Here is a 27291-nt window from a genome sequence, read left to right as displayed (position 1 = left end):
TGGTACATTATATTCTAACCAAAACTATTGGCAGGAGAGAATCTTGGGCTCTGAGATCTTAAAATACCAAGCTTCTAAAAAATGTACTAAAGTAAGAGCAAAAGAAAACCAGCTGCTCCTGGAGTCCCATATGTACAAACTGCGTTTCATCCTGCCATGTATCTCACATGAATTTGCATATTTTCTTCACCATAATGGATGAAAAAAAAAACCCATAACACTGAATCTTTTTTTAATTTCTCGTTTGGCAATCAAAAATAAATGAAGTATCCCAGAATTAGCCTTTATAATAATGCAAATTTAAAATATGAGTAATTCTGTGCCGTCACATTAGGCCCCGTGATGAGTTCAGTGAATGGAAATAGATTTATATCCTCATATTGTATTTACTACTTTACTAGTTAACTATGTGGCAACAGATGGCCAGATCCAACTCTCTCTAAATAGATGTTTTTAAAAATGTAAGATATTTACTGTAATTTTTTAATAGGAGGTGTTATTTCATTAGGGGTGTTTTGGGAGAGCAGAACATTGATTTAATCATAGGGTTACAAATATTAGGAAACCGGTTGTTTGAAAAATTGAATAAGACAGAGTCCCTGGGTAATTAATGCGTCGAAAAGTTTAAAAGAGACTAGGTTTGCCCTCGGGAGATAGGACAGTGACGTCCTTCACTTGCTCAACTTTTTAACAGGCTACTCGGGCTAGAGAGGCCCTGGGAGGCTCTTGCCTGGCACTCTCATCTTTTCAACAATTCCTAAGTGGGAAGTCTCCTTGGAGACACAATAGAAAAGTCTCAGGTCCTTCTGTTGTAGACACATTCTAACAGTGACTCAGGAACTTCTTAGCAACATCTTGCCTTACTTTATTTGGAAATGACTTTGCTTTTTGGGAACTAAACTGGATTCGATGCCAAGGCTCGCACCCCTTTCTTACAGCCTCTACTGAAAACTATCAGCTATAATATGTCTCTGTCTGCAGGTGAGGTATTATTGCATTTAAACATCCCACGATACCTAACTGCTCAAAGAATTATTGGTTTGAATATGTTCAAATCTCTGTGAAGTGTCAGGGAAATACAGACATGCCTCATGGTTCCCAGGAGTTTACACTGCAGTAGATGAGATAAGACAGGATAAAATAGGGTAAGATCTGAGAGTGCTTTGTAAAGTGTAGGGGGTTGTGCAAACATTCATCATGAATATTACATATAAAGATAGCTAATAATACCAAAAATACATGTAAGTATAAAACAGAGTATTTCCAATACAACAATATGTATCCATCTCATCTGGAAGAAACATTACTGCCACATATATTAAATTTTATTAACTCACCTAGCAGTTGAACATCTTTCTTTTTACCCACTACTGCTTTTTCTTGCCCTTTACTTCTATCTGTGTAAGCTCTTTAATTTCCCAGAGTAAAAGTCTTAAGCAAAAATTCTAACAGAAAAATGGTTTTTATTTTCATAACCCATTTTCGGGGCAGTAATTTTGATTGCCTACTCAATTAACCAACCCATACAAAATGGGTGAAAGTATGTTCTAGCCTAGAAATAAAAAGGAGGAAAAATAAACTTCCCAAACAAAAAGATATTTCTGACTCTTGTGTGACAAAATTGGATGTTTCAGTTAAAGTTTGATATTTTTAACCATTAAGTGAGAAGTAGATATTCTGGCAAAGAGAAATGTCTATGTGGTCTCAAAGATTTTTTTTAAATGCCAAGTTAATGCCTGAAGCAAATATTCACAGCTCAGATATTATGAGATCTGTGAAATCTGAGGTTTTATATTCGAATTGAGACCTGACTTTAACTGACAGCCTTCTGATTCTAACGCGTATTGTTCTTACGGTTAATTTGAAATGTGGTATTTTTCAAGTCTCTGACTTAAAACAAGGTAATAGAATTAATAAAATTACATTTGCTATCCCTCTAGAAGGTAACGAAACTGTGGAAGTCTGAAAAATACACTAGTGATTCAGGTGAGACTAGCTGGTACAGTTATAGTAACTGGAAGTTAGTTGAGGAAAATAGAACCATCTGCCACAGCACTCTTAAAATATTAAGCAAATGCAGAGCATACAAGTACATACAAGGGGCAACTCCTGGAAACAAAATACCATTAAGAAACCTTGGTGTGAAATGGAATTTAGCTGAGACAATCAGTCTTTTTATTTGCAAATTTAAGCATCTTTTAATATCCACCCAGAATTTCATTTCAGGAAAATGCAAACAGAAACCACTGCACACTAATGATTATGTACTTTTAACTTCCACTAAAGAGAGGCTTCTGCTATGTATTCAATCAGTTCACAAGATTTTTCAATTCTTTTTATTATTTTAAAGGGCAAATTTTCTTATTTAAAGGTCTCCTTCTTATCACATCTATATTGTATCTTTACAGAAACGTCTGGAAATCCTACTAGATTTGGTACAAGCATAAATGAAAAATGGGACTTGAAAAATAGGGGCCATTTGCTATGATCTTTAATCAGTTCTAACATTTTTTTGAGCTTGAATGACATAGCCTCATAAAAACAGAAACTTTAAACATGTTTTTGGGGGGCATGCTTTACCCAATATAAACCAATGTACGGCTTTCAATTTAAAAGCAAAGGTAAGGTGATATTTTTGATCAACAAGTTGTTGCCCAGGAAGAGCTGATTTCATGCTTAAGCCTAATAAGTATATTTGCTTGGCATTTGAAAATGATGAGACCCACCCCCAAGTACCATTTACTCCACCAAAAATAAGTCAAAACACTACAGAAGAGGAACATATGGTCCAGGCATTATGGTACAGAAAATGTTACTTAACAGATGAATGTAGGAGAAAGGCCAGTGTGCAGAGAAAAGTGGGCACAAAATATCTTGTAAGTCAGTCCAGATCAAAGAAGGTAAAGAAGATAATTATCTACTGAATCATAATATTTTTAATATATTCAGTACTGTTAGTTAACTTCACAAAATCTGCTTTCTCTCCTTACGAAATGTGTCTATACGTATCTGTGTAAATGTACTAAGAAATCACATTTGAAATTGATGCACACGCAATTAATGTTGTTTGAATAATTCTGTGACAAGGATCAGCATGTAAACCTGCATGTCCTGAATCAGCATCTGGACTATGCCCAGCGCTGTGGGGAACACGGTTGCTTCTTTAGGGAGCCTGTAACCTAACCAGGGAAATCAGATTAGCCACTCCTCTGTGAATTACTGAAAAACAAAACCAAATCTTTTTGAAGTTCATCTCACTCTAGCTAGCTAGGGTACTTGTTCTCACTTTTCTTTCACAGCCAACGCTCTTAAGTGAGGAATCGGTGTTTAGTGCCTCTGTGTTCTCACCTCTACTCACTCCTCTACCCGCTGCAACTGGACTTCCACCACTTGATAAATAACCTTTGATAAAGGCACCAAAGAAAAGGACCATGGTTCAGTCCTCCCTGGGTCTCTCCAATGCAAATGAACCTGCTGGCCATTGTATTTCCCTAGAAAACCCCCTTTCCCCTGGCTTGCTCTTGTTTCCCCTCTGTCTTCTGTCCCCCTCAGGTGCCAGTGCTGGTTTCTCCTCTCTCTGCACCCCTTTCAAACAGATGTTCCTTGGGGGGGTCTGTTGCTAATTCTCTCCTAACTCTCACCACGGTTTCCCTAGCATAATGTTCCCTTCCTAATGTTCTGCCAGGTCATGTCAAATATAGAAAAGGATGGCAATGGATGTTAACTAAACTTATTGTGGTAATCATTCTGCAATATATATGTATATCAAATCATTATGTTGTATGTCTAAAACTAGTACAATGTTGAGGGTATCCATACTTTGGCACAATGCAATCACTGATGAGACAGTGAATAAGAATCTTTGACCTAGATCTCACCCACCTCTGATTTCTAGTAAATATGGACACTTCTCCCTAGTTCCTGACCCATGTATTCACTTCTTGAGGGGTCCTCCTCTAGGGTGTCACACAGGCACTCTAAAACCCACCTGTGTATGGATAAGCCCATTAACCTGTCCCATGAGTATTTTCCCCATCTGCTGTACCCTGAATTGGTGACTAGAACTGAATAGGTCAAGGAAGAAACTTAGAGGTCCTCCATGCCTCCTCCTGTAGTTCCATAGTCAATTGGTCACTAGGTCCTGGCAATTCCACCTTTTAAACTATGTTGATGCTAAATCAGTTTTCCATCCCTGCTACTACCACCATAGTTCAGGCCTCTATCATGTTTTGCCAAAGATAAACTAAGTACCTCCCTGCCTCCAGCAGTGGCATTTTCCAACCCATCTTTCTCACCATTGTTGAGTATGACAGGAAGCCCTGCACTCTCCAATTCTCTCACCAGTCTCCCCTCTGCAATTTCCTGCTCACATGATGTGCTCCAGTCCCCCCAGCTTCCTCGCTCTTTGTGGTTCGTGCACACAAAAATTTGCCTTCATACCTTCATACACACTGTCTCCTCTGCCTTCCTGGGGGACATCAGTCATTCTATAAGCCCTACTCAAGCACCACATTCACTGTGAGCCTCCAATGAGGTCTCCCTGTGAGATGCCAAGGCTCTGCTTGGGGAGATCTATTTCCTCCTGACAGTTACAGCACTTATGTTACATCACAGTCTCCTTCCATTGCTGTCTTCTCTCTAGTCTGTGCTCTAGTCTAGCTCTGGGCAGAGATGCCCAGAGCCAGCTCAGGGCATTACAGATCATATACGTAGTTTTTAAAGGAATACATATAAAATCTTTGTGAACCAGAGTACCCTAAGTGCCAAATGCACTTTGTGCAGACTGTTTCCTCTGATTAGAGTGCTCTTCAATCCCAAAACCCTTCTTCCATGTGCCTCTACATATGATTTCATCCATGGGAAAGATCTACTCATTCTCTGAGGATCAGCCCAACTGTTCTCCTCAAGATGGATTCGCAATTCTCCCAGGCAGGGCTGGTCTCTTCATTGTTTGTGTCCAGTGATGCTCTGTCTGTGCCTAGACTATGACACTTTGCATCAGAACCATCTGTTTTTTATTCCTCTACCCAAGCAGACTCGGGCTCCTAAGAATTAGGGGTTTCCCTACCTATCTTTGTGTCCCTAGAGCCCAGCACAGGGTCTGGGTGCAGGGGATGCTAAACAGAGGTATGATATAAAATAGCTGTACTAACACCTAAAACACTGGCTCCACTATCACCCACTGGGATAATTGTGAAACCAGGTAAACGAGTTCTGTCAGTGGGAGGACACACCAAGGAGGCTTTCCAAATGAAAGGGCAAGAGGACTAAGTCTACACTGACTCATACTCTGCTTCCCACGTCTTGTGGCATTTCAAACTGCATAATCATCTCAAGCAGTTAGGATTCAAAATGACTAAACACTGGTATATCACATCTTTTACCTGCCTACTGAGTTAAATACTTAGCCCCATAAATTTCCTAAGTTATCTAAAAGAGGCTTGAACATTGAATCTGCTTAGTCACAGCCTGAATGATGGCTTGGGACAGGTTGCTTCAGCCAAGACTCCATGTAGGGGGTTAAAGAGGTTTTCCTCTGAGCCTCTAAGCAGATCTGTGCAGAACAAGGAACAAAGCAAAAGCATCGACTCACAGAGAGATCCACAGCTGAGCCAGCTGGCTCTGCTCACCCCTAGTCTGTCTGTGCTCTTCTCCCAGCAGGTGCCGAGTCTCTAAAGCTTATTAGCATCCTGGGCTGACTGGGCCGGCAGTCCCCACTAATAACATCAGCGAACATTTGCTGAGTGCTTACTACGTATCAGAAACTCTTTAAGGACTTTATACATATTGCCTTAGCTAATCCTCAGAACTGTAAAATAGATGCTATTATTATCCCTGATTTATTGAAAGAGAAGAAAGGCACAGAGGAGTTCAGCAACTAACTCAATGTCCCACACTTAGTGAGGGTCCACTCCACAGTCCATGGTCTGACTCATAGACACCAACCAAGACCAAGATCAGAATTGATTTCTTTCTCAAAGGACAAGAAGGTGAAAAGAAATTTGCTGGCCATACGAATTCATCCTATCAAGACCCTAAATAAGGAAAAATCCAATCTTTTCTCAGGACCTTTTGTCCAACAAGAGTTTGATGGTGATAATTGTTCTTGCCAGGATCTGTTCCCCAAAAGGGGTTTGATAGCATTGCTAAGTAACTGTCCTCACAGAAAGAAAAGCTGTTGTACCAAGTCACATCGGACTTGTCAAAATCAGGGCATTGCAGTTCCCAATTGATGTATCAATTGTCCCAGTGAACCAGGTCTCCCTTTTTATATCAAAGAAAACTGCTAGGCCCATTATGCAATAATTTTAGTCCACATAATACTAACATTTTCTGCTTGATTTATGTATCCAGCTAGAATATGTTAAAGTAATTCAAACAGGATTTATTAATACCTTTTAAGTTTGCCTTGTGATTTCCCTGGAATTCTCCATTCTTTGGCCATTTTCTTAATTAATGACCTCTCATTCTGAATCCATTTATACATTTTCTTCTGTATGTCAGAATGCTCAGAAATGACCTAGAGAGCTTTAAAGATGCACCATGAGAACAAATATTCTCATCTATTACCATATACCACCCTGATGCACAAACTGTGAGGTTCTAATTTGGTTTCTTAGTGTATGGATGGATACTCCTTTATGATTGTCACGGAGTCACATTTTAAAAAGAAAAAAAGAGAGTAAAGGAGGTTGTTCAAATTCCCTACAGCAAGACAGGTGTTCCTCTGGGGCCCTCATTTCATCTACAGCTGCACTCACTATCCATTAACAACTATTGAGAAAACAACAAAAAAGCTTTCTCTCCCCTGCTTGAAAAATATATGTGACCTGCAGAAACTGAAATATAATTTTAAAAGTGTCTCTTTGGAAAGCCTACTTATGATGACTTTAAGAAAAACTTATGGTGTAATCTAGCAGTTGTGCTAAGGACAGACAGCTGGGAGAATTCTAAATAGCAGTCAACTCCCTGCTTCAAGATGCATCTTACCAGTTGGCAAGGCTGGTTTGGGGACATTATAACTGATTCATCATTAATTTGATTGAAACTGGATTCCAAATCGCGTTAATGTATTACAGTAGCATCAGCTAGGAAATGTGGAAATGCTGCATAATATGCTGCAACACTGACCAACTTGATTTTATTATTGGATGGACTGCAAAAAGAAATCCATTTTCATCTTCATAAGTGTCCCAAATATAGTATACAGTGATAAAATATTTTCCATGAAAAATTATTAAATGGTATCATACATATTTATATCTATTTTAAAGATGAAAGCATATTTTCCATAGACATGCTTATATCCTTCACCTTAGCCACACTGATTTTTCCATATTAAAGTAATAGGAAAGCAATAAAATAGCAACCTCACCTAGCAACATGCCCCTAGATCCTTTGAAGTAAATAAACATTTGAATGTTAAGTTGTCAAATTAAATTGATCAAACAAAAATAGTCTGATGCCTTTCCTTTGACATTTTTAGTATCTATTAAAACATGCCTAAACCACTCATATATTATACTCAGATGGTGCTTAGAGTATTTCTATCAAATATCAGGCTCAGCTCTGTGAACTGAGCACTAGTGTGCTGGTAAATGTTTAACAACCAGCTCTTTTAAAATGTTCTTATTTATAGTAGTGCTTGCTGATTTCCAGGGGGTAAAGACTCCCTCAAGGATGATTTCAAACCACTAATATGAGGTCACTGAATGTGCAGCTGGGAAGGGATGTACCCAGTTGGCTCCCACGACCCTATATGAGTTGATTCGAGCTCATACCTGAAACTGAGCTACTTTTAAATGTCTAGAATCTGAGGACTTTTCCTTTTACTTTCTTTTTTCTCTTCTTGGGGAACCACAGACTCTCTAGGACATAATTTCCTCATTTGCAAGATATGTTAATTGGAATAGGTAATCTTTAAACTTTAAGCTCAACTCGTTAAATATTTCAATAATCTTCCTGCTCTGAATTTAAAGGCACCCTGAGTCTGACTTAGAATTTTTAAAAAATTCTGTTGATTCCAAGTTCATTATCTAAGGACTTGGAGATGAAGGATGGCCTCCAACAGAGAGCATGTTATTTCTATTTTGGTACGGTTTATTTTATAAAATTTAGGTATACTTTTGAGAAATACATAAAATGGGAGGCTCCCATGATCTTGTCACAATGATGTCAGTTCAGCTCAAAAAGGAAAGAAACGCTGGACCAATGAGGAGAAACACATCGTGATCGGTTGTACCTGCTTCATTTCTACTTCCACATTTTCAAAATGGGTAAAATCAAAGGTATCCCTATTTCTGATGTGTGGGAGAAGGAACAGCTAGGCTCCTTTGCAAGAACTGCACCTTTCTTCACGTCTAGGGATTCACTTGAGAGGGGACCATGAACTGAATATTGATGAGAAAAAGTTAATGGGATCATCCCAAGTGCTAGTGCAATGATAATGTAACAGGCGTAAAAATCAACATAACCCTTTTGTTCCACATTTTTCAGAATCCTGACGCAAACTAGAGCGCATCAAGCCTGTGGATCTTTCCGCAGGAGAGGAGGGGCTAAAGAGGCACACACAGCAAAGCTGCGAGGCCTGACTGGCTTGCAGGCAGCCCTGGGGGGTAAGCCTGTCTCTTTGTTCTATCCCTGCTTACGGAAATTGTCAAATGTAAATGAGAACCAGATATATGAAGATGTCTATAGATGTCACTAAAAAATGAAGAGGAAGAATTCTCATTCATCGCTGATAGGAATGCAAAGTGGTACAGCCACTTTTGAAGACAGTTTGGCAGTTTCTTACAAAAGTAGACACACTCTTACCATATGATCCAGCAATCGCACTCCTTGGTATTTGCCCACAGGAGCTGAAAATTATGTCCACACAGAAACCTGCACACAGATGTTTATAGCAGCTTTATTCATAATTGCCAAAACTGGGAAGCAACCAAGAAGTCCTTCAGCAGGTGGATGGATAAACTGTGGTACATAGAGACAATGGAATGCTATTCAGCAACAAAAATAGGCTATTAAGCCATGAAAAGACATAGAGGAAACTTAAATGCATATTATCTTAAATGCATATAAGTGAAGGGAGCCAATCTGGAAAGGCTACACACTGTATGATTCCAACTATATGACATTCTGGAAAAGACAAAACTATGAGGGCAGTAAAAAGAACAGTGGTTGCCAGGAGTTTTGCAGGGAGGGAGAGAGATGAGTAAGCAGATCACAGAGAATTTTTGTGGCAGTGAAAATACTCTGTATGATATTATATTGATGGATATTTGTCATCATATATTTTACCAAACCCAAAGAAAGTACACCACCAAGAGTGAACCCTAACGTCAACTACAGACTTTGGGTGAAGATGACTTTGGGTGAAGCTTCAATGCAGATTCATCAGTTGTAACAAATGTACCACTCTGGTGGGGAATGTTGATAAGAGTGGGGGTGGGTATGCATGTGTTAGGGCAGGTGATATACAGGAAATCTCTGTACCTTTCTCTCAGGTAAAATTCTTCTTAAAAAAATAAAGTCCTTTTATCAGCACCTTATATACCTTAAACTTACATGATGTTATATGTCAATTGTATCTCAATAAAATACTAAAAATGAAAAAATGAAAAAAGTCCTCTTAAAAATATGAAGAAGAAATCCAACAAGTTTGGTGTAAAGACGCACTGACAGCAAAGTGGCCATTACCCTGATACATTTCTCATGACAAGAACTTTCTGAGCATCTCTTATGGGTCATGCCCAGTGCCAGATACTGAGGCTTCAGGGGTGAAGGACTCAGTTCCTTCTCTCAGAAAGTGGAGTCCACTGGATGTTGATGTCCCTACTGATGGACTCAGCTGTTGATGAAACTGTTAAATCTACGTTGAGCCTTTGATGAATGTTTGTTATGTTGTTATGTAATGAAATAAGTCACAATAAACTATAGCAAGTCATCCTTTCTTTCCTGAAAATTGTGTCCATGTTTGATCAGAGGGCTTTAATAATGTAGTGAAATAACTGTCACTGTGATACAACGTTGAGATTTTATGTTAATAAACTAAACTGAGCATGTGCCTTGCTTGAAATTCTTGAAAGGTGTTTATTAAGCACTTGCTATGCCAGGTCCTTTGCTTTATATCCCTCTTCATGTAATTCTCACAACAGTTCTGAGAAATGAGCGCTCTTAGACTTTTTATTTTATTGGTAAGCAAGCCGGAGTTCATAACTATAATAAACTTGCCTTAAAACTGACAAACAGAGTCATAATTCATACCTGGGTATGTCTGGCACAAATCCATTCTTTTCCCTCTACACGTAATTATTTAAGAGCTGTCAGAAGGGTCATTACACCTTTGCCTGACCAGAGATCCTCACGTGAACCAACATGCCCTAGACATTTTTCTCCTTCTATGTAGGACGGTGTATTATAAATCTGTGGGTACTCCAGGAAGTTTATCCCTGGGAAGACCAGATTTCTACCTTTTACTTGCTGCCATACTTTCTTTATCTGCTCCTAACTGTACGGCTTCTAGGTCTTCATCACAACAAGGCATTTTATTTGAACACTAGGCAGAGCCAGGAACATAATGGGAGAAATTACACGAACCTAAGGCTTGAAACCGTTCTCCCACTCGGGGGAGGAAGATAATGAACTCCAGCAATAGATTTATGGAAACTAAGGCCCTATGGAAAAATTTATGTTTTTATGAACCCATATAAATAACACAATTGTTTCTCCTCAGGTCGCTAAAGAGCAAGCATGAGAGAGATGAAACGAGTTATAATTTAACAAGACACTAGCATGCGCTCAAGATTTCCTGTGGTTATCGGACCGTAGTTGAGGTTTCAACAGACTGACAGAGAACAAAGTCCACTGAGAACCAGCAACCGGAAAGAACATCACACCAGCTTTAATATACACCAGTGTTGGGTGTTTTTGTCCAATGGCAGTGAATGCAATAAATATCTGAATCAATGCACTAGTAGCCATAACATGCTTCTCATTTCCCCCTAGTTCTGAATGGTGAGTGTTGGCTACAGGAAAGCTTCCATCTGCACATTAAATCTATTTCTCTACTTGGTCCCTTTTTAGGCTTTTTCAGTATAACATGTGTGATTTCTTTTCAAAACCAGTATCACCACTCAACTCTGTTTGAGATAACAAATTTAATATGGTCTGAGCCTTGGTATAAGGTTAAAAGGAATCACATCTTCAACAATTGGACTTTTTCCCCCAACAACATATTTTTATCAATTATTATTTAACAATGTGTTTTATTATTATTGTTATTTAACTCACTGCCACTTGCCACCAAAGATCTCAGTTATCAAAGTACTATGATGGTTGAATTTAAATTAAATAGCCAACTAATACTTTCTAATGAATTGTGCACAATTTTTTGCAAATAAGTCAGTGAGATATTGAAAATATATTCATGACTGTGCACAAAGGGCCTGCTTATAGGTTTTCCTTAGACAAATCACCTATAATAAATGAAGATGACAATATAGCAACAGAGAGAACTAAAGTTATGCCTGATTGAGTGATGACACCAGTCTTTTCTGTGTTGGCTAAATTCAGTCACTGTTTCTTCTCCACTTCAGTATTTCCACTTCAGTGTCTTTAATAAGTAGAACCAAGGAGGATATAGAACACAGATCCTAGAGCTATAACTCTACTGAACTGTTCCTATAATTGGGTTTATGAAAGGAAGCTGTAGATGATATATTTCTTCATGAGGTGACTTTACAGCAGAAATTGTTCATACAGATCACATTATACAAGCTGTAACCGAGAGGCCAATGAAGTGAGTTTAAGGCTGATTTGTGCTTACTTTGGGTTGACCTGGTATTATTTTTATGGATGTTTCTAGTTGGTCTGAGATGTAACACACACTTCTGTTTATGTGGTTGCCATTCTATGAGACAAGTGGTGACACAGTTTGACTCTGGTCTGGTGAATAAGAAAAATAAAAGCACATCTCCTATTCTGAGAAATATAAATGTTCCTAAGATATCTGAAAGGGTATAGGTGCAGACATGAATAAATTTTGAAAAACAAAGGTGAAACTTAGAATCAACTAAATAAGCAAACCAAGCATCGTTTACTGTGACCACTGACCATGCTGTCTGTTTGCTTAAAAACTGGAGAGGATTTTTGTGGTGAGAATTGAGTAGTGCATGGGGTTATAGGGACAATCTTTAGCTAAAATGTCAGAAACCACACTAATGATTTATTTCTGCATACTCAGAATGAACTACTTACATGAGTGGATAAAAGAAAACTACCTCAGGCATTTTACAACTTAAGGAAAGATTTAGTTGCTGTGAATTTTTATAAAATTGTAATAATGTATCAAGCATTTAATTTGCATAAGGTCTATTAACCAAATATCTTTTTATGTCAAAGTGGAGTAAAATACACTCATGAAAATCATGTGGCATCATACATTATGTATAAAGGGGAACCCAAGATTAACCAAAATTTGGTGTGGTCTGCATTACCCATCATAGCTCCAGACCCAGATATTGGCTGAAAAATTTTGCTTTAATATGAATGAAATCCATAGCTTAGAAGAGCCTTCAAACTGTAAAAGTCAAAGACAAGAAAGAATAAAAATAAAAAACTAGTCACTAATAATTTTGTTTTTGCCTGTTCTATTTCAACTGATCAAATCGAACATGGAGAAATTGTTTCTAGAACTAAGAAGTTTCCTTACATGTAGGACAGCTCTGAGTCTATGCCAAAACTGTTGGTAGAAGTTACTTTTCTTACTGAAACAGTTGCTTCTCAGCTATTACTGCCAGCGTCATGACCAGATATAGCAAGGATGTTGCTGGAAAGCAGCATGGAGCGAGGTCTGGGGTGAACGTAGGGCAGCTGGCTCCACAGCTGTGCAAACAGAGTAATTCTATGATTGGAGTGGGAGGCAATGAACATCCCTAGCCTTCTGCAGATACACTGGGGTCGTTTAACCCTCTCTCTTTCTCTCAGAAATGAAGGTTTTGCCTTGAAACCTCTGGCTCTGTTTTTTAAGGTAAATGTATATATTTACCATGTATATACACACACACACACACACACACACACATACACATATATATCTGATATTCAGTCGGGGGAAGAAGGAGAGGGTGAAGAGAAAAGGAGAGGAGACTGTGAAGGGAGGGTGCACCTGGTTGTTTGTTTGGTTGAGGGTCTGCTGAAGGCCAAGGTGATCTAATGCCCCACATGGCACTGGCCAGTAGTTCTAGTGTGCAGTTACTCATAACTTGAACATGACAGGTACCTCCTCCAGGACTGTTATCAGGTGGAAAGTTAAAGGATGCCTGGGACTACACTAAAGAAGTGAAAAATTTCTGCAAAGCACAAACTCTTGTAAAAATTCAAGCATTTTGTTTCTTATGGATGGATAATAATATCCTAGGGCGACCACATTTCATACAATAGTGGGAATGGACAGTAGAGGCATGAATATAGCCTAAATTTATAAATCAGTAGATGCTGTATTTAGTCTTTCTGGACTATTAAGGCTGTACTGAAATTTGGGCCATGGCAGAGGCAACGTGTTAGGTAGAATTAGTCTATTTCTCGCATTTCCATTTGTGTGCTTTATTTGTGTCAGAGCTAGACATTTGGCTGTCCCATTCACCCAGATCATATCTGTTTCTTGCCTTTTTACAGCACTTGGCTGTTGGCAAAGCATTTTCACATTTGGTCCTCAAAGTAACAATGATAATTGGGCAGAGTATTATCCCCACATTACAGGTTTCAAAGATTGAGAGATGATTCAGCTCATAAATACAAGACAGATTTTGGAAACAGCAAATCTCCAAACCCATCACGGAACCCTTCTGTTAATTGCTCAGAGAAGACATGCCTCTTGACTCTCAAAAATCAAGATTCTGTGATTTTTGATGTACTCTCCTGACCGATATGGATGGCTTCCTCAAACTGAGCTTTGTTCTTTGTCTTATCCCCTCCCTCCTTTCTTCTCCCTGCTTCTCTTTCTCTGCTCTTTTTTTCCCCTTCCCTCACAACACCTCCTCCAAGTTCAGAGGATTGTTGGAAAGTCCAGTAGGTTGTTTTCCACATGGTTGTTTTCATGTGTCTTTTGCAAAAGACATTTCAACGTTGATCCATTCAACTCTAGTCAGAAGATAGAATATTCTTAATGTAGATTTCCATAACTTTGAGTTTGAGGGTGACTTACTTTCGCATTTTGGGCAGGTCCTATTCATTCTGTAGTATAAGCAAGAAGGATTGGATGGGGGTAAAATTTACTTAAGAAAATTTATTCCTTATGTGAGACTTTCTGAGTCTGTACCACATTTGGTCTTGTAAGATGTGGTACCTAAAAGGGCACTTTTTTGTATAGTATCTTGGAAGAATAGAACAAAAGTGACACAGAACATAGAAATATAATGGAATAATGGAGTTCATTCTTCACTGTGTAGTGAATACCCATTATGTGGCAGGCATTATTCTAAGTTTTTCCATGTTTAAAAAGCTATTTGTTATTCAAAATAAACCTCCAAGGTGGTAACCATTCTTAGTCCCCTCTTACAGGTGAGAAAACTGAGGCAGGGTAAGGTTAAATGCCTTGCCCAAGGTCACACAGCTAATAGGTAACAGAGTAGGGTTTTGAACCCAAAAAGTCCAACTCCAGGATATAATCTCATAATCACCATCCAATCTCAAAAAAAGAATTTTTTTCTCACTGCTCCTCCCTCCACCCTTTGCAGGGCTGGCTGCATTATGCCTTTCTTGGGTCCTAGGCATGTTTGTGTATATAGATGTCTTTTAACACAAAATTTTTTGGCTTGTATTGTTTGTTTTATGAGGGGGAGGTAATTAGGTTTCTTCATTGATTTCAGTTTGGAGGAGGTACTGGGGATTGAACCCAGGACCTCTTGGGTACTAAGCATGAGCTCTACCACTTGAGTTATATATACCCTTCCCCCTACACAAAAAAGTTTAAAATATATTTTATGATATAAATATTACAAAATATTTATATGTGTTGGTAAAAACGACGTATGTAAAACAGGTTGGATTATATTTATTTTTTCTTCTGATTTCAGAAGAAATTAAAACATTTTTGTGGGCTTTAAGTGTATCCTGAGGCTGGGATCTGTGCCTACTGTATCCAATAACTAAGTTGGCCTGTACCCTGGGGTTTTTCTGTTTCAATTTGATTCATGTCCAGCTAAGAGAATACATCTACCACACTCCTAGGGAGATAGTGGAAGTACGAAAGAGGGATTTCCTTGCAAAAGCCTTTCCTTGCAGAAATCACTCCTAAAAAAACTATCAATTAAGTAATCTTTTTTAAACTGTGGGTTACAAAAATCATTCAGATGGGTCAAAACTAGCACTTTGTTAACTAAAATATGTTAGAATAAAATGAAGTGGGAAAGGATGGGATAATATAGAAAACATCAGAGTACATCTGCACATTATAAGGGTATTTTGAGGAATATTTTATTCCAATTATCAATATGTATGTGAGGTGATATAAAGTGCATTTCTTACAGTGAATCCTAGACAAACATTTTTTAAAATGTTGAACTAAGATGCATTCCTAATTAAATCTCTTTCTTTCTCTTAGCCATGTTCAGCTGAATACATGACTTCATAACAAAGCTAATAACATAATCTTGCTCTCTTATAATAAATCATGGCCATTAAAAAATAGATTTTGAAGTCATATAAAACATGATCTGAATTCTAATTCTTCCTCTTATTCCTCTTATTAGCTTCATTGCCTTTGCTAAGTTATTTGACTTTTTCGTTAGTTTTTGCATAGATAAAATGAGAAGAGTAATAATAATACGTCTCATAGGGTCATTGAGAAATGAGAAATAAATGAGCAAATGCTTACAAAGCCCTTTATAAGGGCTCTCTCTCTATATGCTGACAACTCAAATACCTATTTCTGGGCCAGATCTCATTTTAACCTTAGACATGCATAACTGCTCATTGGATACTTCCACTTGCATGTCTAGTAACATCTCACACTCGGCATGTCAGTATTTGAAATCCTGACCATCCTCCCCACACCCCAAAGTGGTCCTTCTATCCTTCTAGTTGCTCAGGCCGAACTTTGAGGTACTCCTTGCTCCTTTCCTTCTCTCACAACCACATTCAGTCCATTGTGAAAGCCTGTTGGCTAGATCTTCACATACATACAGAATTCGACTTCTCACTGCTTCTGCTGTACCACGCTGTTGAGCCAGCACCATCTCTCAGCACCATCTCATCAACTATAATACCTTCCAAGCCAGCTTCCCTGCTTCCTCTTTGCCCCATTATAGTTAGTCTGTTCTTAACACAGCAGCCCCAGTGATCCTTTTAACATCTATTTAGATCATGTTACTCTTACGCTCAAATCCTTGCCTTGCACCACATTTCAATAAGAGTGGACAGTGGCCCACCAGACCCTCTGTCATCTGCTTCCTGATCCCTCCTACCACTTGATTTAATCCCCTCCAGCCACACTGAGTTCCTTGCAGATACCAAAATCCACAGATGTTCAAATCCTTTATGTGAAATGGCCTAGTACAGCTGGCCCTCCATACCCACAGTTGGTTGAATTTGTGGATGCAGAATCATGGATACAGAGGACCGACTGCATATTGAATCCTCATGTCTACAATTATAGCCCAAGCATTTACTGTTCAAAGATTCTGCTACTGAACTTTTGGTATAAGGCATACAAATGTGGCAGAAAAGATCAATAGGAAATCTACAGGCTTTTACACAGCACTTGCCTTCATAAACATTAAATGAGATTATTCTTGTTGTCCCTTGATAACCTGTTTAGAAAATCATGCTAATCCATCACCATTCAATAAGGCCATAAAATTGATTTTTCTTCTATTTTAACTATCCTTCATTATATCAAAGAATTGTAAATTAAAGCAATTAAAATGTCAACATGGCCCACATTCCACCCATCCCCCGCCCTAGAAATCACATCCACTTTATTACCTACTAAAGTGGATGAGGAGAGTTATGAAACAAAATGTGAAGATTCTAGTTTGTTTTTTTTTTCTAGAGTTTTTCTTGTATCATACAATGAGGAAAAACGTACGTCTATTATTTGTTCCTTCAGGCCCTCTTCTGTTTATAAAACATAACAATACGTACATTATATATATGTATGTATATGTACTGTATATGGCTATAATGTATGTCCCCTTTTTCACCTTATTAAGTCAGAGAAAAATAGCTCTACAAGTTATCTTCTCTTCGCACTTGAATTTTAACTCTTTTACTTATATAATAAATAATGATGATGAACTGAAGTTGTGTATGTCAAAGAGTAACTCCATAAGTAATTTAAAAATATTTTTGTATTAAAATGTACGAAAGAAAATCTATTTATGCACTTATTCTGACCAATAGTTTATTTGCTCCTGTCAGTTTATATGCTTGTGACAAAGAAGGGGGAAAAAAAAAAACAACAGTTTTTTGTCATTCATGGTCAGATTTTACAGACAGTGCCTAGAAGTTAGGATTATTCTATCTGCAAATTTCAAAGGGATATACTGCAGCTTGATTGAATCCTGCCATTTAGCTAGTATTACTTTCCCCAGTGATTTTAAAGGATACAGGGAAAATATAGATCTTACAGGTATACCATTTCATTTTAATTATGAAAGAGAACAGGCTATAAGACTTAAAATGCCACCTGGGAACTGCATTAATATTTAGTTTCCTGACTATTTATGGCTAAGATTTCTCTAATACCGTATTCAATCACTCAACAAACACTTATAGAGCATCAACTGTGTTAAAGATGCTAATCCCTGAATATTCAAATTAAAAACATTTTGATTAATATGGTGCATATAAATGTGCCTTCTGGCAATTCTTTATTAATTTATTTTTTAATTATTATATAAATTATTATTTTAAATTTATTAGCTGTGTCAAATATTTTAATTCTTATTGTAACTATGCTATTCTATATGTTTTATACCATAAAGAAGACTATATGTAAAATCAGTGGCATAGTATGTATCCACTAGCAAAGCTAGAAGTACCAGTTATTCATACAAATTTTTTAGATTGGATGGGACTTTCGAGATTTAAGATTTAAGAATTTAAAGCTGAGTGAATCAAACTTAGAAAGGTTAAATGACTTGCCTATGTTTTTAGAGGAAGAGATTAGAATCAATCTTGATTCTTAATTTTTCATATAAACATACCTTCATAGTCTTCCATGAAATTAAAATATATGGGCATATAAAAAACAAACCAAAAAGAAACTTAGCATTTAGTGATAATAGTAAATATAATAGTTAGATATTTTAAAAAATTTTTTAAATAATGCCCAGATTAAAAGATCCTAAGAAAATTTAACTATGCAATGCAGATTTTGTGTTTGAGTTGTCTCATAAATGTATGAATTATTGAAACAGTGACATGACAAGCAGCCAAGTTAAAGATTTATGGCAAAGGACTTCCATTTTGTCATAGTGTTACTTACTTTTCTGTACCCGGTGTATATTATTTGTGTTATCTGGAGTGGTCATCATTAGTACCACTTCAATGCATGACATAATGGGATTATCAGGTTAGCTAGCTTTGCCAATGGCACAGAGGAGGGCAAACCCTCAGAGAGTCCCACAGTAAAGGCTCCTGGTCAGCTACATAGTCAGCCACTTGGATTCTGGCTACTGAATGCCAGAAGCAATAATTTAAAGGAGATTTTGGACCCACCAAATAAAAGCCAGACCCATATACCTGCCTTCAATTTGAAATCAATGACAAGAATATTCTGAAGGATACATTGGCATTCTTCAGATAGTGAAGGAGGATGCTTACCAAGACCTTCAGATTGTCGAGACAATCTTGGTTCAGCATGACAATAGTCTTTTTGCCTAGCGACAGTTCTCTTTGCTAAATGATGATAGCACACTCAGGGATGTCACTTCTCAATACCAAGGACTTTTATAATTTAGCTAAGGGATAAAGGTCTTCCTCCTCAAAAAGGTAGGAAAGGGATCTCAGTTTAAAACTTAATGTGACTGACCCATCCATTCTTACAGATAGGCAGAGCAAGAGAATTTTGACTGCAATTTTCTTCTGGGCCTGAAAGAGTGGAGGAGACCAATGGCACTCAGAAACAACTATCCCTGGCTAACATCAGGAACTAGAACAGATCTCAGCCTTCCAAAGAGGATAAGTATTCTGGGGTTGACCATGCTATTTAAAATCTCTTCCATAAGTACAAAGCCATTCTGAAATGTCAACAAAGTTTAAATGTACTTATGACTAGAGAAGAACTTATTATTCTCAATAATGCAAAATGGCTGGTTTTGTGTTTAGCAATCTTAAAACATCACAATGGCTAGCCTTCCCTCTTTTGACTGCCCTCTGAGAAAGTTCAGATGTGCTTAAATCTTCCATTTATCATAACTTTCATTTATTTTGATGTGTAATTATGGAGAACCTTTTCATTTCAGTATCTTCTATGTATCAAATATTCTTTTGTTAAGATAAAGATGAATACATTAGCCCATAGGAAAATATTCGCCAGATGAGCTGCAACTCTACACTGCATTCACTTCCGTGCAGGGAATGGATGACCTCATAAGGCAGGGTAAGTTCTTACAAGCTAAACATCAGTGATGTTCATTACTGAGTGAGAACACAGTTAGAAACACTTGCTACTAATACTGTGAACTTACTGTTCTGTTACACGATGTCCTTTTAACACATTTGAATTTCTCAGGAAAAAAACTTCTTCCAGTGTTCTAAATAAGATCTAATGTGTCTGGGTAACTTTCAGGAAATACATTGGCTTAATTCTCTCTAGAATTTACATGATCTTCAGCAATCATCTATCAATGTTTTCATAATATGCTAAATGCTAAACAAAAGTTAAAAACCTACAAAAGGGGCTCTTTTAGAAAAGTAAAGTCATGGTTCACACAATTTCTTTCTCTAGTCTTTCAATTTAAGATGAACCCTGAAATTAGCATCTTCATAAAGTGATGAAAGACCCACATTTTGGCTCCCACATTCTTTGACTGACTTGGGACCGCAGGTGAAGGATTATATCCTTCACTCAAGCTGTGGAGTTATTTCTGGAATGATATTATTATTTACCATTAGGACATGGTATAGTTGAAGAAATGCTTAAGAATTTAATCAGCATTTAAAATGCCCAGGCCACTTTATTTGGCAAGTGTACAGGTTAGTTTTAAGGGAGTTGGTCCCCAAATGATTTCATGATATCCAAGTAAAATGAATATGTGTATATTTATTTCCTTGAAGCATTGCTGAACCACTAAAATATTAAACATGGACTTATATATAATGAGTGGGTATAAGAAAGCAAATATTAAACATAAATAGCTTAAACCAATAAAGAATTTCTCTGGAAAGAATAAAGAGTAAGTGCTAGGGATAGAGAAGAGTGGAAAGGAAGGGCAGATAAAAGCTTCCTTGCTTAATTGTTTATAAATTGTTGTTAAGAGACAAACAAAATTCTCTCTATGCCCAAATTATGTAATTTATCCAGAGTGTGCAGGCTCCTCTGTTCAGCAATGCTGATAACGACACTAATAGTTTAATTACAACTTTCTGCTCAAGGAGATAAACAAGGCTGTTTGCTTTTTAAACCAGGGGTTACAATTACTTTTAAATGCAGGGGAAATGCACATCTGCGGGTAGATCTTACTATGTCAGGAAAGCAACCACAACCAGCTGGAAAATAAACAAAGCCCCAGGAGTGAGCAGCCGGTGCAAAATTAGAGCAAAACCTCCCGATTTGAACAGTGGAGTAGTAGGCGTGAGGTGTAGTAAACAGGCGGCAAACATAGGTGGGCAGGGATAGAAAAGTTTTCAGTGGCCAGATATTGTGCCTTTTCCATGGGATTCCATCACGAAGAGACTGAGCACTCCTTCCTCTGCTGTCCAGCTTACAGCCTTGTCTGTGTCGCACAGCCCTATGCTTCAGCACCACCGAGAGGACAGCTCCCCTAACCGCAAAACACAGCCGTCAGCGACTGCCCTCCCTCCTTGACAAACATCCTCTCCCACTGCATTTCTTTCTTGCTGCTGTCTTTCCTGACACTTTGCTTTTAAGGATATTCTAAGGGACATATGTAAGGGACTGGGAGCTTGTTCTGCTTGTTTATTTCCAGATGAAAGGGCGACAAGTCCAACCTGAAAAGTCCAATCTTTTCATTAGCCTCCAGAGCAATTTAACCAGAATAAAAGACTGCAAGTCACTGGGTTTAATCTGGTGGCAAAATGGCTCAACCTAATTCAGTAGTAGCAGAAACTTAAAATTCTTTTTTTGTGCTTTATTTTATTATTCGTTGTAAAAGCAGCACTGGAAGGTAAACAACATTTATTAACTGCCTCTTTAGCCCTTTTCCTTCTGTGCTAAGCCAAAGACACTAAGGGAATATACCAGAGTTTGACAGCAGTGGAATCAAAGGAATAATTCTTAATATTGCTGGGTCAGAAAACAATCTCAACACTAAAAGAAACTCTTTTCAGTCCTTCCCAAGACTTCTCACAACTATATTCTGAATCGGGAACACACAAGTGAAGGATTAATAGTTCCATAGGGAGAATACAGGCTACTACAGAACACCACAAAAACTGTCAAAGCTTCCCCCAATAAAGTCCTCTTTCTCCCAGTCCCAAATACAGAGAGGCAAACATTTCAGGAGTGACAAGGAAACACAGAATTAAAAAAAAAAAAAAATCACCAAGGTAGGAAAATTAAACTCCAAAGAACTTGGCAACTTTGGCACATTCAGTAACCAACCTACCAGTCACACATCTTGTTTCTCTATGCAGAGTTTTCTCTTTTGTTCAAACTTCTCAATACTGTATAAAATAGTCATTATCTGAAGTTTTTCTTTAGTCCAGCATGTGCATGTGCACGTGCACACACACACACATTTTGATTCAGTTCCATTACCAAGGGTTTAGTTTCCTAAAGAAAAAAAGTATCATCTGCTTTTTAAACTTATTTTGAAGGTGCATCTTCAGGAAAATGCCCTTGCTCTTTTTGCACTGGAGTTGCTAGAATACTAAGGGGCTCTAGAAAGGAAGAGATGCAATCTTGGGTAGAGACTTAGCAATCTTTCAGAAGAGGCAGCAATACGAAGTTAGTGGTGAACACCTTCCTCCCAGTGATAGTGACCATCTGCTAGTAACAGCAGGTGAGGTCTGCCTGTGAACCTGGAGCAGCAGCAGTGGAGACAGCAAACACTGGGTGCTTCCTTTCAGATAACCCTGACAGGTCTCAAAGCAGTCTGACTCCCTGAATCCCTCAGTGGTCTTTGTGGTTCCTTCTTTCCCTCCCCCTTCCTTCTTCTCTTCTCCTTCCCTCTCTCTTTCTCTCCCTCCTCTACTTCAGTTATCTTTTTCACTTAATTCCATCTGGGCCACTTTGGGCACCAGTTCTAGTGACAACTTCATTATCACCCCACATGTATCCTATAGACCATATTATTATCATCATCACTATGGTTGCTTGCCAACTCTTTGGTCCTGTTCCCATCTGTTAACCCCACCCCTCTCTTCACTCCAAAACCGCAGCAGTGGTATAAACTCCGCAAAATCACCAGAGTCTGAATGTCACCAACAAGTTCCACCCTCTTAGTAACCCCACCAGCAAACCACACCAGCGGAGCCTTGCCAGACCCTCCGCCCACAGACAGCACACTTGCAAACCGACCCAGCTCTTGGCTACGCCCACGATCATTGTTATCAGTGACACTTTCTTCTCTTCAAGGAAGGGGAAAGCCTGCGTGTGACTCCTGGGTGGATGTAGGGCTCCAAGCACTACCCTCCCCCACCTCCGCAAAACACACACACGCACACACCCCTCCTTACTCTGCACACAAAGAGAGCAAGCAAGCGAGCGCAGGCACCCGGCTGGGTAGGAAAGGGGGCGGGAGGGGAGGGCACTGCCGGGAGGGGAAGACCAAAGGAGGGGCAGGGGGCTGAGCCAGCCGGCGAGGAGGGAAGGAAGCCAGGCGGGGTGGGGAAGAGAGCAAGGCAAGAGCTTCGTCCTTACCTGCCCCTAGGTTAAAGGAGATCCTGGCCTCCGCGAGGTACGGCGTGTCGCTCTTGGAGCGGACTCTTCTGATGGGCCGCCGGTCTATATCGTCCTCCGAAGATGCCGCCATTAATGTGGGAGGCAGGAGCAGGGTCGCCCGGCGAGCTGAGAGGGAGAAGGAGATGGGGAGAGGGAGAGAGAGAGAGAGAGAGAGAGAGAGAGAGAGAGAGAGAGAGAGAGAGGCGGAAAAGGGGAGGAGGGGAAAGGAAGAGGCTCACACACGGAAAGGGGGAGGGGAGAGGGGGATGGGAGAGGAAGGGAAAGGGATAGGGAGGGAGGGGGAAAAAGAGAGGGAAAAAAGGGGGAAAAGAGAGAGAGAGAAAGAAAGAGAGCAAAGGAGAGAAAAGGGTGAAGGGAGAGAAAGAAAATCCGTTAAGGATTTGTGGACTGGAGCAGAGATCAGGCTATCCCTGGCTATCGCTCAGGGCTCCCCCTAACTCCTTCCCCAGCCTCAGGGCCAACGGGTCAGTGCTCAGACTGACACCCCACCTCCTGCCCGCAGCCCCAGTTTTCAGCTCTTGGCACAGATAGGCTTATGCGAAAGGGAAGACTCCAAAGCAAAGATGCTCAGTCAGCACTGTGCCCTCTCCCGCCAAACGCACTTAACTCTGCTCTTCAGGTGCACACTAGGGTCTCCTTAACCCACGAGACTCTCCAGTCTGAGGATGCCCAACCAGATATCCCAGCTTTCGCTCTCCTTGCATGGAATTATTATTTTGGGGTGCAAGCCTAGGTCCAGGTGGTCATGGAGGAGAGCACCGTACACAGAACAGCCTTCTGCTCCCTCTTTCCCAGCCTGAAGCTCTCTTAAAGACAGAACCAGGTACAGAATCCCCAGAAGCTCTCATGCAGGCCCTCCTTGAGCCTGAGAGGTAGCGGGCAGAGGAAAAGTGTATACAACTTCGGGAGCAGTTTGGCAGTAAAGTTTCTAGAGTTGATACTTTGAATGTAGACTAGGCATATTCACACAGAACTGAGTGGCCTTCTTACCACCACTGACTTCTAGGATGTGTTTATCTCTATAGAAGTACCCATTCATTTTAACCTTCAACTTTTTATTTGGTGACTTAGAGCACAGATAATAGCCTTTGGATTGGATCTGTAGTCTACACTATTCTACACTACTGTTTCTGAAGGAGGGGGTGAAGATCAAGGGCACCTTACATTTCTTTGAATGTTTGCACTGTGACCTTCTCATGTTATACAGCAGGAAAAACCAGAAGGGTTTCTGGAGTGTGAATCAGAATGCTTTAATACTCCCACTGAACCTATTGATGGGCTCCACTCTTTTATGTTTGTCTTTTGGCAGCTTCAGTCACTTGGTCTTTTTGTGGCCTGATGTTGCCACTTTTCTTTCTAATAAGAGCCCACCTGGAGGATACAGATAAATGTTACCTCGATTCCCTTCCCGCTACAAAGGAAATCTCAGTGTCAAGTCATGCCCCTCTCAGAGGATGAAGTGCTGCTTCAGCCTTGCAAGACTTCCCTCTCCACTTCAGCTGTCAGTTCTAACTCTCATCCTGTATTCTTGCATCCTCGAATCTGCGATCTCTTAACATTGGTCTCTTAGTTCACACACAAGTAGTAGTTCTTCATTTGCCCTTGGCCTTGCTGCTTTCTCAATTCCTACCAGACTACTGCTTCCCCATTCTATTTAACCTTCCACTGGAAAACTCTTGGTCTCACGGGCTCCATTTTTTCAATCTTAATTCCCTTCTTTCACCCCTACCACAACTTTTTATCCCCACCACTCAAAGTTATTTTAAAGGTCATCAATATCCTTTCAATAGTTAAATCCATTTTTTTCTTGGCTTCTTTGAAGTATGTGGTAATCTTTCCTTCTCGAAATCATCTCCTCCCTTGGCCTTCCTCTTCTAGACTACCTTCCTAACTGGACTTCTAATTGTTAGCCAGTTCCCTGCATGTTAATTTTAAATTGCTTATCCTAGCATCCAGGGCCCTTTATAATCCGATTTCAATCTATCTTTCCAAACTCATCTCCCATTATTTCCCTCCAGTCTGTTCAGGGTTGCCCAACAAGTCTGGCTCATTTTTGCATCTGCACCTTTCCTTGCGTTGCACACCACAAATTTCTTCCCTATAAACTTTCCATGTTCTCCCTCAGGTATATAAGATAACTGGCCCACCAGTCTGTGGCATGAATCCAGGACAGAGTAAATGCTCAATAGATACTTTTGAATAAAAGGAGGGAGGTTTGGGTAAAGGGAGGAGGGAGGAAGAAAAGAGAAGAAGAGTAGTGAAGGAGAGTTATGTAACTAACGAATAAATGAGTAGCTGAACTGGGGATCAAATCTATGTCTACCTGATTTCGAATCCTGTGTCCTTAACCAGTATATTGATTTAGTAAGTATACATGTTTGGTTGACTAGCCACGTTTTAAATTCATTTTCCTGTAACATTTGCCTCCTTACTATGCCCCATTTATCTCTGTTAAAACATAGATTAAAAATGGATACCTCCTCTCCCAGGAGGCACAGCAGGGGCATTTGGCTCATCAAATGAACCATGAAGGTTAATGCTTTTAGATGACTAATAGGGCTGCAAACCAATATTATGATTATAACATTTAGGTTCAAGCTCTTAAGGAAGTACAAAAATAGGGAAATCAACTCAAACAACTCTGAATACTGTATGAACTATACATCTCTTTGAGTTAATGCAGTGCTATTTGATTGTTCAAATTGTTTGGGATTTTCCCACCCCCTTGTATTTTCCTTCATGTGCCATGTCTCTAAAAAGCAATAAAATCATCTGAAGGAATACCTAGCCTTAGTTTTCTCTGCGCCTCTTTGATATTACATAATAATGGTTCTTGATATAGAGAAGTACATCTATGAATTCCTGTTTCTCACTCATTCAACATTTTAAAGCATTAGGAACTTAACATTGTTAAGGTTTTAGGTTTATCTTTCTTCTCAAGAATTTAAATGTACTTTCACATAATCTCTTTCATATGAACTATTATTATTGAAATAATTCTAGATACACACTTTTTACAAAAGTGACATGAAAATACTACATCTATCTCCATGTTCTTAAATTATTTTATATTTTCATTGCTGACTGTTATCTTCCATTTTTTGGCCTCCATAACTTATTGTCTTCTTTATCTCATTTACTAAGAATGAGAACATTCTGTTTCCACTTAGCCTCTTTTTTCCCCTTCCATCTTAGTTCTTTAATAACAACTTCCTGACAAAGTCAGTCCCATTTCATGTATCTCTCTTATCCTGTATGAAGGGTTCACTCCTGTATGAAATTTTTACTCTTGTGGACTTGTCCCAATGTTTCCACATTCTTTATTCTTCGGGATTTCTTTCATACATGTGACCTATTGTCATAAAATGTCCAGCTGAGTAACATCAGGGGAAGAGCCCTGGAGTGGGAATCAGGGATGGTGGGTGCTGCTCTCAGTTCTACCACTGCCTCTTCAAGTAACACTGGGCATGTCACTCAGTCACCCCAGCTATGAGAATGTGAGGGTTATACTGGCACAAACACAGACACATGGGTCTATGGAACAGAATAGAGAGCCCAGAAATGAACCCACACTTAATAGGTCTATTAATCAAATTAATATTAAATAAATCAATTAAATTAATTAAACAAAGGAGGCAAGAGTACACAATGGGGGAAAAGAAAGCCTCTTGAATCAGTGTTGTGAAAACTGGACAGCTACATGTGAAAGAATGAAATTAGAACAATTGCTCACACCATATATATAAAAATAAACTCAAAATGGATTAAGGACCTAACTGTAAGACTTGAAACCATAAAATTCCTAGAAGAAAACATAGGAAGCATGCTCTTTGACATCAGTCTTAGCAATGTTTTTTTGGATAAGTCTCCTCAGGCAAGAGTAACAAAAGCGAAAATAAACACATTGGGATGGCACCAAACTAAAAAGCTTTTGCACAGTGAAGGAAACTGTCAACAAAATTAAAAGGCTGCCCGTTGAACGGGAGGAGGTATTTGCAAATAATATATCTGATAAACAGTTAATATCCAAGATATACGAGGAATTCATACAACTCAACATCAAAAAAAAAATGTTGATTAAAAAATGGGCAGAGGATGACATAAAGACATTTTTCCAAAGAAGACATACCGATGGCCAGCAGTCAATAAAAAGATGTTCAATGTCATCAATAATTAGGGAAATGCAAGTCAAAACCACAGTG

General features: G+C 39.0%; 1 protein-coding gene across 1 annotated transcript in view; it reads right to left on the bottom strand.

Annotated features, from left to right (window-relative positions):
* The window catches only part of PHACTR1 (phosphatase and actin regulator 1), a 438449-nt gene that overhangs the window by 391178 nt on the left and 19980 nt on the right, over nucleotides 1-27291 (bottom strand). The window contains 1 exon segment of the mRNA XM_032462504.1: nucleotides 23048-23194. Coding sequence (XP_032318395.1) covers nucleotides 23048-23194 — 147 coding nt within the window.

The sequence above is a fragment of the Camelus ferus genome, chromosome 20 (genome assembly GCF_009834535.1).
Source record: "Camelus ferus isolate YT-003-E chromosome 20, BCGSAC_Cfer_1.0, whole genome shotgun sequence".
NCBI lineage: Eukaryota > Metazoa > Chordata > Mammalia > Artiodactyla > Camelidae > Camelus > Camelus ferus.
Note: the sequence above shows the minus strand (reverse complement) of the source record. Positions and strands in the feature narration are given on the sequence as shown.